The 14,319-nt window shown below is 35.7% G+C and overlaps 1 protein-coding gene across 2 annotated transcripts; it reads left to right on the top strand.

The window, feature by feature from the left end:
• Positions 1-204: 204 nt before the first annotated feature.
• LOC129268656 (uncharacterized) lies at positions 205-13,708 on the top strand. 2 transcript variants are annotated; one of them, XM_054906184.2, is made up of 3 exons: positions 205-491; positions 5,057-5,173; positions 10,296-13,690. In XM_054906184.2, the coding sequence occupies exons 2-3, from the start codon at positions 5,071-5,073 to the stop codon at positions 10,784-10,786; spliced, it is 594 nt and encodes a 197-aa protein (XP_054762159.2). In that variant the 5' UTR covers positions 205-491; positions 5,057-5,070; the 3' UTR covers positions 10,787-13,690. The 2 variants fall into 2 exon arrangements, with proteins under 2 accessions (XP_054762159.2, XP_054762158.2); XM_054906183.2 differs by having other exon boundaries at positions 226-495; positions 10,296-13,708.
• The last annotated feature ends 611 nt before the right edge of the window (positions 13,709-14,319 follow it).

The raw sequence follows: 14,319 nt of genomic DNA, 5'->3' as shown, positions 1-14,319 counted from the left end.
TGAAAAATCAAATCTGTTGCATCTACCACCTAACTACCCCCATCAATTGAGCAAGTACATCATTATTTGAAGAGCAAATATGGGAGGAATTGCTTATTCATCATGCCCATTAGTTCTATTTAGCATGACGTAGCAATAAACGCAATATTCAATCACGACAAATTACGTCATTCCCAAAGTATATAAATCTCTTCATTGTTTTTCAATTCGCGCATCGACAACGTCACACACTAAACGTTACTCCTCGAGATACATGTTCCTTATTCACTGCTAACTTGATAACTACTTCTTGCCTCCATGTGATGCGTGGCGGCAGCAAAAATTCTAGATTCCCGTTTATACCGTAATAATTAAGTAGATGCTTTGTTCGATGGTGTTCTTGGCATTTGGTAATGCTTCTTAGAGACGACATTTCACCTGCTGTCCGCACCTCCTCCATATTGAGGTGTTATTTTTGACGCAACGTCACAAGAAAGGTTGCTTTGTCCAGAGTGAGTAAGTGGTGACTCGCCTTTTTCTGTCATTTCTTTCATTCCACCACAAACGAAGAACTTTTTTTTTTTCTTCTGTAAGTGTCCATCGTGGACATCCACGTATGCTCCCAATGAATATATCATTCTTGAACAGAGTTGAGATTTTAGACTGAGATTAAACACTTGTTGAGTCTATTTTAGACATTCTAAATTTGCAACAAATGGTTGCAGGGAGTCCTAAGTGAGACATTTTTGGTTATTGCCAGGTTTTTCTCTTTCTCGTGATAATTTACATACAAGTTAATATGCTAAATATTTTATATTGGAGACTTCCAAAACTAAAGTGGTCTTAACTTCACCAGTTCTTGGCGCTGTGACACTCTACATGCTCAATGACACTCTATGACATTTATTTTCTAATGCGCTTCGTGATAGAAAATTAATGATAATAATTAATAATGACATAAAGTTTTGCTGGGACGTCCAGAGACGCTCATGGCGCTGGCACAACCACAGTTCCTCTGGATATTCCTGCGCGACGGCGTCATATAAATCCCTATTGATATCATTTATTGAAAGTTGATTGTGATGTAATCATTTTTTTTGTTCACGCATCCCCTTCCCATACATCCGTCTCTGCCCAGAAAAACGAGATTTTTTTTGTCCATGCGCATAAACAAGGTCATGATGCCCTGTTAGAGTTACTCCTCAACTGAACTGAAGTCTTGCTGCTGATGATCATCATGCCGTAGAGGGAAACTCCTTCTGAATTCCCAGAAGTCCTTTCGATTTGTGCTAAATGGGCACAACCGGCTTTTTCGGACAAGGTAGCCTGATGAACTGTTACTTTTAACGGTTGATATTAGGGAGGGTTAACACCGAGAAACATAAGAAACAAAATAAATCAAACGAATACAAAGTTAATTTGTAAAAGTAAGTACAATCGTTCGTAGAAAACTGTGTATAGAAGCAGCGCAGTGTGCTAATTGTCAGTGGTACATTGGAATCTACATATAGAATATGTGTTGTTGAGGTAATGCTGAATATATTCTTCTCTTATTGCTAGCATTCTAAAATCACTTTATTTTCATTAAATATTGATTTCAGTTTTTAAGCCATACAGTGTCGAGAAATATAAGCAGGGTATAATTTTCTACAACTCCATGTTGTACGGAACACACTACCAAAACATTTATATATACATTTCTAACAAACAAGTGCACACCAAGTTACCAATAATGCATATTCCTTTTTTGAAAGCAGGATAACAGAGCATTGTACATTGAATGCCTTGCTCACGGGCATAGGTGCCGCGACCGGGGATCGAACCCCGGATTTTCTATGTATAGCCATGCGCCTTAGACCATGGCACCTGTTATCACTGTTCCATAGCAGTCTTTACTGGCAACAAATAAATGGGATTACACGTAGAAAGAACCACGATAATGTCTGTTAGATTCTTCAAGATTCAGGATTCCATGTTTCTTCGACAAATCTGTTCAATTTGGACCGTTTAAAAGAACACGTTGAGCCTGATGTGAGTCGACGTGGCTGGAACCACGGCCTCTCGGCTCACACGATTATCGCCCCCAATTCAATTTGCCATATCCAATCCTCCAGCGATACCGGAAAAGAAGAAAAAGGTCACTAAATGTGAGGAAGTCATGAAACTTCAGGATCATGGAGAATTTTCTGCTTTGTCGCCTCAGCCCTTACACCGCTTCCAAGGGAGAATAAAGGGGTCCTCTCGAGAGCGCGGGACCGGGAAATATGCCTCGATACGATAAATATACTTTATTATTTACCGAATGACGTAGTGATCATCATGCTATATTGAGGGAGATATGGGTAGCAATGATTTTCTAGATAGATATAGATTTGTTTTTCGCAAAAAAGAAGACAATTAAAAATACATGACGTAATAAAAATATACTTGGTTATTGCTACTGAAATTATTTTGTTAATGTATTGATTTATTCATGAATCGTTTTATGTACATCTGTTTGTGTTTTATCAAATTATGTGTATGTTTATTATAAATTTACCCATCTGATATTACATAGAGGGTGTGTTCACCTAATTGTTAAGTCGTTCACATGTACCCCAAGTCTGAACATTAAAGGACAAGTCCACTCCAACATATCAACATTTTTCTGGGGTGGACTTGACCTTAACACAATGCCATGAAACGCAACGCAGGAAGAAGATAAAATAATTTGAACATTGTCTCAAGGATTTACTTTCTTTCAAGGTCAATCTAATCGATCAAAGTTCGCTTTAACCACTCATCCGCGACCCCAAATCCTACCACGAAAACATAACACAGGAAGAAGATGAAATAGTTTGGACATTGTCTCAAGGATTTACTTTCCTTCAAGGTCAATATAATCGATCAAAGTTCTCTTTAACCACTCAACCGGGGACCCCTAATCCGAATGCAACACCACCAGGATGAGGGGGTGCGTTAAAACGCATTGATTTAAACCACGAGTGACACTCTAGTGGGGGGAAACGAGAGTATGCTAACCCTCTCAGAACGCAATGGGCGCCAAATATGATATTTACCCTCCCGTCTCAACTATCAGCTACGGAAATAGGCAAGCTTTTGGATAGTGGGTATTCACCAGTGTTTGGGAGTACTTGTACACCGATATCTGGATATTAAATACCTTGTTTGTACGTGTCTCCTTAAATTGTATCAAGTATCGAAAAGGTGTCCCCAATTTAGATTTGGAACATTTACTCGACCGCCCTCTCTTCAATTCACCGTTGAAAAGGGAGACGTATCCTCACGTGCCGTAGATTCTTAAATGTAAATGTTTAGGATTTCCACATGTCATGATGACGAACAAAGGATAATAATTATCATGAACTTGCCTGGAAAATTTAAAATTATAAAGATAATTTGATATTATAATTTTATTTTTTTAAACCTATGTTTTTAAATTAAAATATGTGGTAAGTGATGAAAACTGCTTACCATGACTTGGATAAATGTAAAAAAAAAATAATAATAAAAATTTGAAAAATGAAAGAGCACAGTTCCACACAGTGTGCTAATATAGCATGCATAGTGAACAATATGACTCAGCATGTTCAAGCTGTTAAATTGTTGAATTTAAAGGTCAAGTCCACCCCAACAAAAAGTTTATTTGAAAAAAAAAGAGAAAAATCCAACACGCATAACACTGAACATTTCATCAAAATCGGATGTAAACTAAGAAAGTTATGACATTTTAAAGTTTCGCATATTTTTCACAAAACAGTGATATGCACAACTAGGTGAGTCAGTCGATGATGTCCATCACTCACCATTTCTTTTATTTTTTTATTGTTTGAATTATACAATATTTCATTTTTTATAGATTTGACAAGAAGGACCAACTTGACTGATCCATATACATGTAGTATTAAACAATGCTGATTCCACATGTTCAGGGAGGAATTAATCGTTATATCACTTGCCAATGAGGAGAAAATTAGAATATTTCATATTTTATATAATAAAATACAAAAGAAATAGTGAGTGGATGACGTCATCAGTCTCCTTATTTGCATACCAGCCAGGATGTGTATATAACAGTTTTGTGAAATTAAGCGAAACTTTAAGATGTCATAACTTTCTTATTTTACATCCGATATTGATGAAATATTTAGTGTTATGCTTGTTGGATTTTTCTCTTTTTATTCAAATCAACTTTTTTTGGGGGTGGACTTGTCCTTTAAAGATGCAGAAATGATTTTACTCATTGGGCTTGTTGCATTATGGGATTTACACTGCTAAATTTCCAAACTCAAAAGTGCAAAGACAAGTTCATATTGTGTTCACACTCTGTGAACATCATTTGAACACTCAGGGAACACAATATCAACACACTATATGAGCACACTGCGAACACTATCAACACGCTATTAACATACTGTAAACACATTGTGATTACACTGCGAGCATACTGTGAACACACTATAAGCACACTGCAAACACACTATTAACACACTGTAAACACACTATGAGCACATTACGCACACTGTGACCGGCGTACTGTGAGCACACTATGAGCACACTGTGAACATGGATGCTGTAACGCACTGTGAACACACTAAGAGCACACTGTGAACAGTGTGAACTCACTGTACTCCAAGCTGCGAACACACTGGGAACACATTGTGAGCACACTGTGAATACACTGTTGGACTGTATTATTTTCAGTAGGGATATTTTACGTGAGCTAATTGCCATCCATTTCAAAACCTTAGGGGTTAATACCTCGGCTTAATAATAAAGATCAGTATCACATTCTGTATCTTTCTTGGGCAAGTGTTGGTCCTGAAAAGGACCATCCAAGCTCAACGTTTCGACAAGTGTGTTCTAGTCGTCTTCAATAACACACATGTCGAAACGTCGAGTTTGGGTGGTTCTTTTAAGGACCAACACTTGCCCAAGAAAGATACATGGCGTACCGTGAAACATACTACACTATTCTTCTTCGCCGTGGAAACCTTCAGAAGTTACATTATCACATTCATTCCTCATGTTGTTTCTTCTTCCTTCTGTTTTGTATCTTTTTTTCCCTACTGGATAGGTCACCGTGTCCACATGATGGAGGTACGATCGAGTATTACCGCGGTTACGGTTCTATTGACTCTACTCTGTGCGGTAACAACCGGTGATGAATACGTTCCAGCAAAACTATATGTCGGTAAGCGAGGTATTTCCTAAAATTGAGCCAGACCCCCCCCCCCCCTGTTAAAAGATGCTCTGATATTTTATCTTTGAAATGCAATTTAAAAAATATATATTTTGTTCATGCTTGAGCAAACATGGGACGTTTTTGTCGGGGGTTCAAAAAGAGGCTTGTGCCAAAATGGCAGAAATTAGAAATTTTAGACTTTTGGCCATTCAGCAGACTTCCTCTTAATCTTTTCTTCATTATCTTTGCCATAATTTTCAAATTATGCAGTCAAATTTCATTTACAGATTTATTTATTTACCTGAATTATTTTGTTTTTTCATTTAAACTTCTTTTACCTTTGAATTTTCCTTCATAAGTAAGAAAAGAAGACTTTTTGTCAGCCCAAGTAAGAAGATTTGCATTATTAATTGGGAGAATTTGTAATTATTCAAATCCTTTTATTATGTGAAACAAATTATGTTATGGTACCTATACAAGACATGAATCCTATTTTCAAGGGGTTATTGAATCCTTCAAGTTTAATTATGTGCTTGGCAGGATAAACAAGAAAGGAATCATGTCTTTCAATGGCAATGGTGTAGCCTATTGAGTCAATTTTAAAGGAGCAAGATAAGGCAGATCGGGTAAAATGTATTAAAAAGTTGTGAAACGAGCAAGCAAAACATTTCCACTTTTTTATTAAAATATCAAGTTTTTTTATTTTGACGTAATATTCAGAAAATGATATCATATTTCACTTTCTAAGTTGTCTGTGATTTTCCTTTTCACTTTTTTCTTGGTCAAGATTTTTTTTTGGGGGGGTGGGCACCCCGATCCCCCACCCATCAGTATGCCACTGTTCAAAGGCACCATAACCTTTGTAGCTCACAATGAGAGGATTTGAAAAAAAATTGGCGCTCTCCCATACTTCGGTTGAAAAAAAAAATGTTTTTGCTTAGAGAATGAATATTCAAAGCTAAAAAATAACATATTAAAAACGAACAACAACAAAACTATTCAAGCAAATAAGTAGATTTGGAAACGAATTTTGAGAGCATAATTCGAAAATTATGGCAAAGATAATGAAAAGGTTAAGAGGAAGTCTGCTGATTAGCAAGAAGTCCGACCATCATATTTATTTTTATGCCATTTTGGCGCAAGCCTCCTTTTTAACCCCTGACAAAAACATTCCGTGTTCGCTGAAGCATGAACAAAACTAAATTATTTTGATGGCATTTGAAGGATAAGACCTCAGGGGCCCGTTGCAGAAAGAGTTGCAATCAATCGCAACTCTAAAAATCATGTGCAAGTCCCAAATGCGCGTTGTTGATTGGTCGAAAATCAAATTGCGCGTGATTTTTTTAGTTGCGATTGATTGCAACTCTTTCTGCAACGGGCCCCAGAGCACCTATTGACACCAAAAATATAGAAATCATAATTTGAAACAAAAATTGTATAGACTTTTCAAATCTGTCCCGTTTTTTATACGCACTGTATATCACGTAGACTTGACGGCCAGAAAAGGGAAAGTGGCGTGCGTACAAATCTCAAATCACAAGAACGCTAAATGTGAATTTAGCTCTATTTGGAACAAGTTTTCAATATACTTATCTACATAAAGATGCATCTTTCATGTTTCGTGAAATACCAACTGAAGAGAACAGTGGCAGAATGATAAGTTTTGTATTTAGATTTTTTTTTTACAATACTGACATTTAATATCTGTCAGCAAAATGCCAACACATCACAATGTGTATATGAATTATAATCCTGAACATAATATGATAATAAATGTTGTTTAATACTCACATCAATGCATGGAAAATAATCAGCATATTCCCACGTTCTTTATTCAACATTGATTTGCTCGCTTGGGAATAAAAAGTGTTTCTTTCATGCCATTTTCTTTGCTAGAGGAGTGAAAATCATTGGCGTGAATAACAATTATCTCATGTACGAGACCAGTAGCACACGTGACGAGAGACAGTCTCCAAAACTCGTGTTGAAACCACGTGTTTTATGTTATGTTTATTTTTCAACCATTCGTGAATTCTATTCTACTTCAATCAATTTATTTGTATATTTATATATTTAAACATACGAGTTTTTTTTATTCTTTATCAGCATTCTTTAAATTCATTTTCCAATATTTTCCTATTTTTTTGTTTATTCCACATTTTTTTCACTGTCTTTAAATCGTTGCAAGCCTCTAACTCGTGGATAATTCCAAGTATTGGTATTCATTTTCAAACTTCGAGTCAAGCAGACAGACGAAAAAGTGCAAAATGCATGACGCTTTGAAAAACATTTGTTTCAAAATTTACCTTCAAAGCATCAAAATAAAAACTTATTTCCCGAGCAAAATAAATACCATTTTAAAATAATACATCTAAGAGGATAACTGTAGTTTTTGTATACAATAATGAAAAGGATCAGTAGATTTTATTTCTAGACATAATGGAATTTCAATGATACATCAGTCGAAAGTTTTAAGTAATATAACGATCGATAATAAAATGCAAGAAAAATAGTATTTCGGTGTGAGGTATTGTAATCACATATGCCTCACATCAATGAAATAGAACAGAAAATATTGCTATTGTTATCAGATTTACAATGCCTTATCGTCATCATTTTTATCATTACAATTATAAGTATTAACAGCTGATTGATTTTATATCATTCTTATTGAAGCAAATATATATTCATAAAATCTTTGTGATTATATCAATTTGCTCCATTTACATGACCAAAAGAGAATTATTATTTTCAAAGTAGTCGAAACCTGCGCCAAATTACCAGAAACGTATAATGTATTTCCCATCTTCGTCAGCGATACCGCACAAAGCTCGGCATGCTCGGGGCTCAATGTCAGCCTTTATCCTCACCATTCTCTTAAATGGAGGTGCGTGTATTAAATCTATTTAGGCAGATGATCAATTGATCTCGTTTAATTATTGAAGAAGTCGGCTCCTGCGTCACGGCCTTTGTGTAATTTGGCTCGACAATTATCAACAATATCATAATTACAGATCTTCAGAAATCGCCCCTGGCAATGGCATGAAAATGAGATTGAAATGTCAAAAGCAGTAAGCGATGCCGAGCAATTGAATACTCCAAAATGGGTCAATTGACATTAAGTCACATTAAAAGGGAGAAATAGAAAGCACGTATTTTTATCCAAATTGTTAATTCTACCTTCAATAAAGGCCGGGCCATCCACAAATCGAGAGATTTATAGTAATAAGATGATTATTATAGCCATTGAAAAGAAAAGTATAGCAAAATCATCAACGGCATGTGTTATGTTAAGTGTTTCAAATTTTCTTCAATTAATATTTTATCATTTATTTTACTCAGAAACTTCCTTCGTCTGTTCATTACAGTATTGCCATTTTATGGTCCGGTTATTTTCATACAATTCGGAAAAAGGGACCTCCTATCAATTTTGATTCATAATAATCTGATAATAGTCCTTATTGCACTTGAAATATTCAATTATGCGTATTTACGATATTTCTAATGTGATTTAATGTAAATGTTGATGATAACGAAAGTGCAAACTCATACAATCTAACAAATGTTCCTGTTATTTCAAAACCAATCATTGTTTAGTAGTACATTCGTTTACAATTGCCTACATTTAAGTAAGAATATATATATATTCATGATTTCATCATTTGTCGTTCCGTTAAAATATACATTGGCATTGAATGAAATACCATTATGACGTCATAAATTATTTAATGCCCCTTACGATCTTAGATAGGCCTATTAATTAAAGTTTCCTTTGTTCTTTAGAGATATATTTCGCCCGGCAAAGAAAATCAATAAAAACAGCATCCAGGCACCATTTCATTGCGTATTAAACTAATCAATGTTAGCTTTAGTAATCGCATTTTTCTATCCGCAAAACTACCAAAATGAGGAAATTAAGCTCCAATTCATTAAAATGCCATTTGTAAAGTATGCAACTTTCCCAGCTAAATAGCAAGAGCAGTTTATATAGGTTTCGTTAACAATGTCGGAAACGTTTTAAAAGCAATTTGCGATATAACGCGTCTATGTACATGACGTAGAACAATCGTTTTCTGGTATTGACAAGGGGGGAAATGAGGGTACTCTTTTACGAGATAAAAATGTTCGCTGTAGCCTATGCAGGTAATAAAGGGGGGGGGGGAGCCTCGAATAGATGGCAAAGAACATCGGAAAATTGGTCCACCCCCCCCCCCCCATTGCCCGAGGAATATACAGAGATTTAATATTTGAACTATACTCAGCAAAGGTTTACACACGGCGCTCGACAAACACTGCATGCTTAAGTGCTCATTAATTGTGTTTTTTCTCCACTATTTCTAAGAGTGAATTGAGGTTGTGGAAGTTTGTCATTAGTGATAATTGGACGCCGAAATTTGATACTGTTTGATATCAAGGCTTTCAAGAAACATCCGTTGAAAAGGGGGAATTGCTGAATAAAGTAGGGCTAAGCAATGAACTAGAGTTTATTCCTCATGCACTGCAAAAACTCCGGTGTTGATTTAACACCAGCCCGGAATCTAAATTATATTTGTCCACACCAGAGATGTGTTAAACAACACCAGTTTCGTTTTGGTCTAACACCAGATAGGTGTTTATACAACACCGATTAGTATTAAAACAGCAACGGTTTGATTCCAAACTGGTGTTATTTCAATACTTCTCTGGTGTGGACATATATAGATTCCGGGCTGGTGTTAAATCAACACCAGAGTTTTTGCAGTGTGCTGTTGTTGTTGTTGTTGTTATATTTGTTTAGTCCATGCTCAGTAAATCCGAAATGTCGTTTTCTGACTGACTAATGCCTTTACTGTGGGAAACTTTATGATTTCACGAAAATAGGAGTGCCATAAGTTGCAACTTTCATAAGAAAAAGAACAAAATATGTATTAAAAAACTGACTGTAAACATTGTCTAGATTAGAAGGAAATGATAATAAATGTAGCAAAAATTAGATTTGCTAGTCCTAAGTTTGTTTGAATAACATTCTTCATCCGTCATTGTCTTATTATGAGTGCATTTCGAGTATTATCAATTAAAAAATATTCTGACCATTATAGTAATACCCGGACAATTTTGTTTACTATTCAATATATTCTCTTGTTTATTGCAGAGGCAAATCCTCTACCCACATACGACGAAGAGGGCGTTGCAACCCAACAAAATCAGGACGATGACGTACAAGATTTGTTGATGACTGTTATAGCGCGCCTTATACAAAACATTGATCCGAATAAATTAGACGAAGCGGATACCCACCGACTCCTCGCCGCAATCACCGGGCTGAGTCCCCCACAACAAACCTACCTAGGAAAATCATTATTGGACGTAAACCTTGATCTAGCCAACACTGATATCATCATGCCTGAGGACGATAAACGCAGCCGATGTCGCGGCAGGGGATGCAGGAACGTCGGTGGTCTTAACCCGAATGCCAACTTACGTCCTCTACCGTTTGGAAAACGATCACGATTCAGCGGCGCCAACAAGAATCAAGGATCATCGTCATCAAGCGATTTCTCGAACAAGAGAGGGCGCACTGTTAAAAATAGGCTGAGGGAAAGAGTACCGCACTGGACCAGATTACCGTTTGGTCGTCGATAAGGGGGTGATAAGGGGGTCCCATTTCTTTGATAACTAACGAACATGTGATTTAAAAGAAAATTAAAGACCACTGGCATATTTGATACATGGTCACTGCTTTTAAAATGCCTTAGCACTATAGTTATTTCGGCCCGCATATACTTGTTACACATCTCGTGTAAAAAAAAATACAATTGTACAATTTTATGTTAGTAAAAATATTAGTTGTTTTCATTCCTTCGTTATTGATATTTTTCATATAAAGTATTGGAAACAATGTACCATCAATGTTTACAAGGATAGAACTTGAGAATGTAATATTTAATCATTCTAAATGATCATGAGGGATAAAATGATTTTAATGAGTCAATTGAGCTCCTACCCCTATTTATCTTAATTAATTATTAGTCTCCCGTTTCCTACAGCTCTCAATATTTGCACTTGTATGCGCTCGACCCTTCTCCCCCCCCCTTCTTTCTCCCCTATCTCCCCCTCTCTAAACACCACTCTCTCTCTCTCTCTCTACAACTACTACTTCTACTACTACAACACTTTATACCATGCCGCCCTTGCTTACTTACTTTTCCTTTACTGTTATTTTTGTTTTACTTATTCCTCATGCAAATCATATTTCATGTTTGTTCAGATATACCATATTATTTAAGAAACAATTTTTTTCGAATTCGATCCAGGAAATAAGACCCGATTTCAATTCCATAAATTATGTAACAGCCGAAACGCAAGGGGTGCGATATTGACCTTACCTTCGAGATGCACGCCTTCATAATTTTTATTCTACAAATCTTATAATGGCTTCCTGTAGCGTAAATCGGAGACAAACTTAAGCCTACTTCATTTTAAGAATCCATGAAGCCTAATATCGGTGAACAGTTGAAAAGTTAAACGTGTATATCTTCATATTTGAAAGGGCTAATATTATTTATTTTAATGAAAAGAAGATAAAGAGAGGAAGAAATCGACTAAAGCGTTAACAAGTTCTCGTAAATATCTTATTGGGATTATCTTTAAAAAGGTCCCCCTCCCCTTTCTGGATTTGATGCACGCAACGTTGCGCCTATCACACAAGAAATGTACAAAGTTTTCACCTTTTATAGGGTAAAGGGTTGTAAACTTGGCAGTGTAAAGGTACCAATGTGAACCTCTTAAGAGTGGGAAGGGTAAATTTTTTGCACCATTAATGTAACTCGGTGTAAAAAATCAATTTATGCTGTAAGACGTTCTTGTCCATTTTTGTTTTTTATATAAATCAGGAAAATACGATGTTCGACCTACAATCGAGTATTTGTATCATCAGTTTGTCTATTTATTTTCTTGTAACACTGAATATTGATGTTAGTAGTCTAAATGACTTGCATTGTTTTAATTTACATGATTCTGATAAGATAAGGTTGAATGGCTTTTAGCGGCATTTTGATTAGAATGATCACAATCATTCCCCACGCGTTATAAATTAAAATGGAAGCGCCGTGGTGTAGCGGTTCTGACTCTCGCCTTGTAATCAGAGAGTCGTGTGTTCGAATCCCACCATGGCCTAGCGTCCTTTGGCAAGGCGTCAATCCACAATTTGCCACTCTCCACCCAGGTGTTAAATGGGTACCCGGTAGGATGCGAAAGCCTATGTATAGTATGCCTAGCAATTGAGTCTTGGAACTCTTGTTGGAATGCTCCCAGGGAGTGGAGAAGGTGCATTCATTGTATGCGGGCATGCAAGGATCCGATGACCGGGGTAATATTATATCTGTAAAGCGCTTAGAGACGTCGTTCCGATGTGTTAAGCGCTATATAAATGCGGATTATTATTATTATTATTAAAATGCACATTGTGTATTTTCGATCCTTTTCATAAAGGACTCCTCCCCGGGCTGATATTAATTTACATTCAATATCATGTTTAGAGAATATACATTAGTGTGATACTTTTTGCTGGGGGAAATTGTGTTTTATTTAAGGAGGAAAAACAATTGGTGTCGGTGCATAAGAACATGATATGAATAGGGTTATGTGAAAATCAGTCATAACGAACGGTTTCTATTCAATCTGGTTCATGACCGGTATTTGATGTAGAAAATGTTGTAGATAAATTACTTACATGTGGTTCATTGAATCTGATTGGTTGCAATGCGATATAAAGCTTGGACTCTATTTATTTTGAATTTTAAACAGCCAGTTAGAAAAAAAAAGACTTTAAATGCAATGAAACATATTAATATCACCCTAATCTAATAAATTGATCCTACGCATTCAACAATTCAAGTGTATATTGACAATGTTTGCTCTAATTGGTGCAGAATGCTGTAAATACTGATAATTAAAGGTTTGCCATGTTATTATATAGAATGAAATTAGAGGAGCGCCTTGAGCACATATCATTGTATCACCATCATTCTAATGGGTAAAACATGTATTCCATGACTAATATATGCTTTAGTATGATTGTAATATTCGATGACACTCGAGTATAGTTCAAATTACTGCTGGCTACCAAAGCTGTAGAAAAGCTTTTACGATAAATGATCGTTGGAATTTTAGAAAAGAAAAAAAACATATGTAATAGTATGTGCAGAACAAAAGGAAACCTTGACCGCTTTAATCATGATAGATGGGCTGTATCATATGTATACATATATATTTATTTTTGTCCAACCCTTACCACGGGTGTTATGAAAAAAGATAATAGACTCTTTATCTGTTATGTAAATGTATGTACAGTATATTGTTATTGTATTGATTACATTATGCGGAATATTACTCTTTTGAAATGTCCAAATTGTACTAAAAACATGACAAATGCATTTTTTTTCTTTCTTGCTTTGTTCTGGAGACGCATGTAATGTCATGTGAAATAACTTGTGAAACGTCCTTTCATGGAAAATATGATTATATACATATTAAATTACGGAAAAATGAATGAAAATTACCTGCTATTCATGTCGTCAATGTGTCCACATGTATTTTCATCTCAACTTCAAAAATATATTTATATTTATTATGCATTATTATTCTTTACATTTTTGTTCAATAGAGATCAATTTGAGTCTCTCTCTCCCTCTCTCTTTCCTTTTTTCCATTTCTATTCCCCTTTTCACTTTTTCTCCCACTTTCTCACTTTCTTTTGAGCTAATTCTAAATTCAACATAACATTTATTTTCATGTCTCCACCCCTTTTGTGTGTTTTTGTTGTTTTTCTCCCTTAACCTTTTATTAATTTTCATCATTTATAATTAAATTCCGCTATCATTTATGATTGCTTTTTATTTAAAAGCCCCCCCCCCCCCCCCCTCACTCTCCCTTTGATATCGTTCTCTTTAATACTTCGTTTCAACTGAACTGGCGTGCGATCATTTACGAAAGCCACGATTTGCCTTTCGTAACTGAATGCGAAATTTTTTGAACCATCTAAAACTTTTATACGATCAATGCGATTGCCACGGCTGATCTGATATGACCTGATACGATCTGATAAGATCACTAAAGGCAACCGCACACATTACGACTGGCTCACGGTGCGATTACTAAACAAATTGCAATTTGCT

The sequence above is a fragment of the Lytechinus pictus genome, chromosome 9 (assembly GCF_037042905.1).
Source record: "Lytechinus pictus isolate F3 Inbred chromosome 9, Lp3.0, whole genome shotgun sequence".
Classification (NCBI taxonomy): Eukaryota; Metazoa; Echinodermata; class Echinoidea; order Temnopleuroida; family Toxopneustidae; genus Lytechinus; species Lytechinus pictus.
The sequence above is the reverse complement of the archived record's forward strand: the minus strand, read 5'-3'. Positions and strand labels throughout refer to the sequence as shown.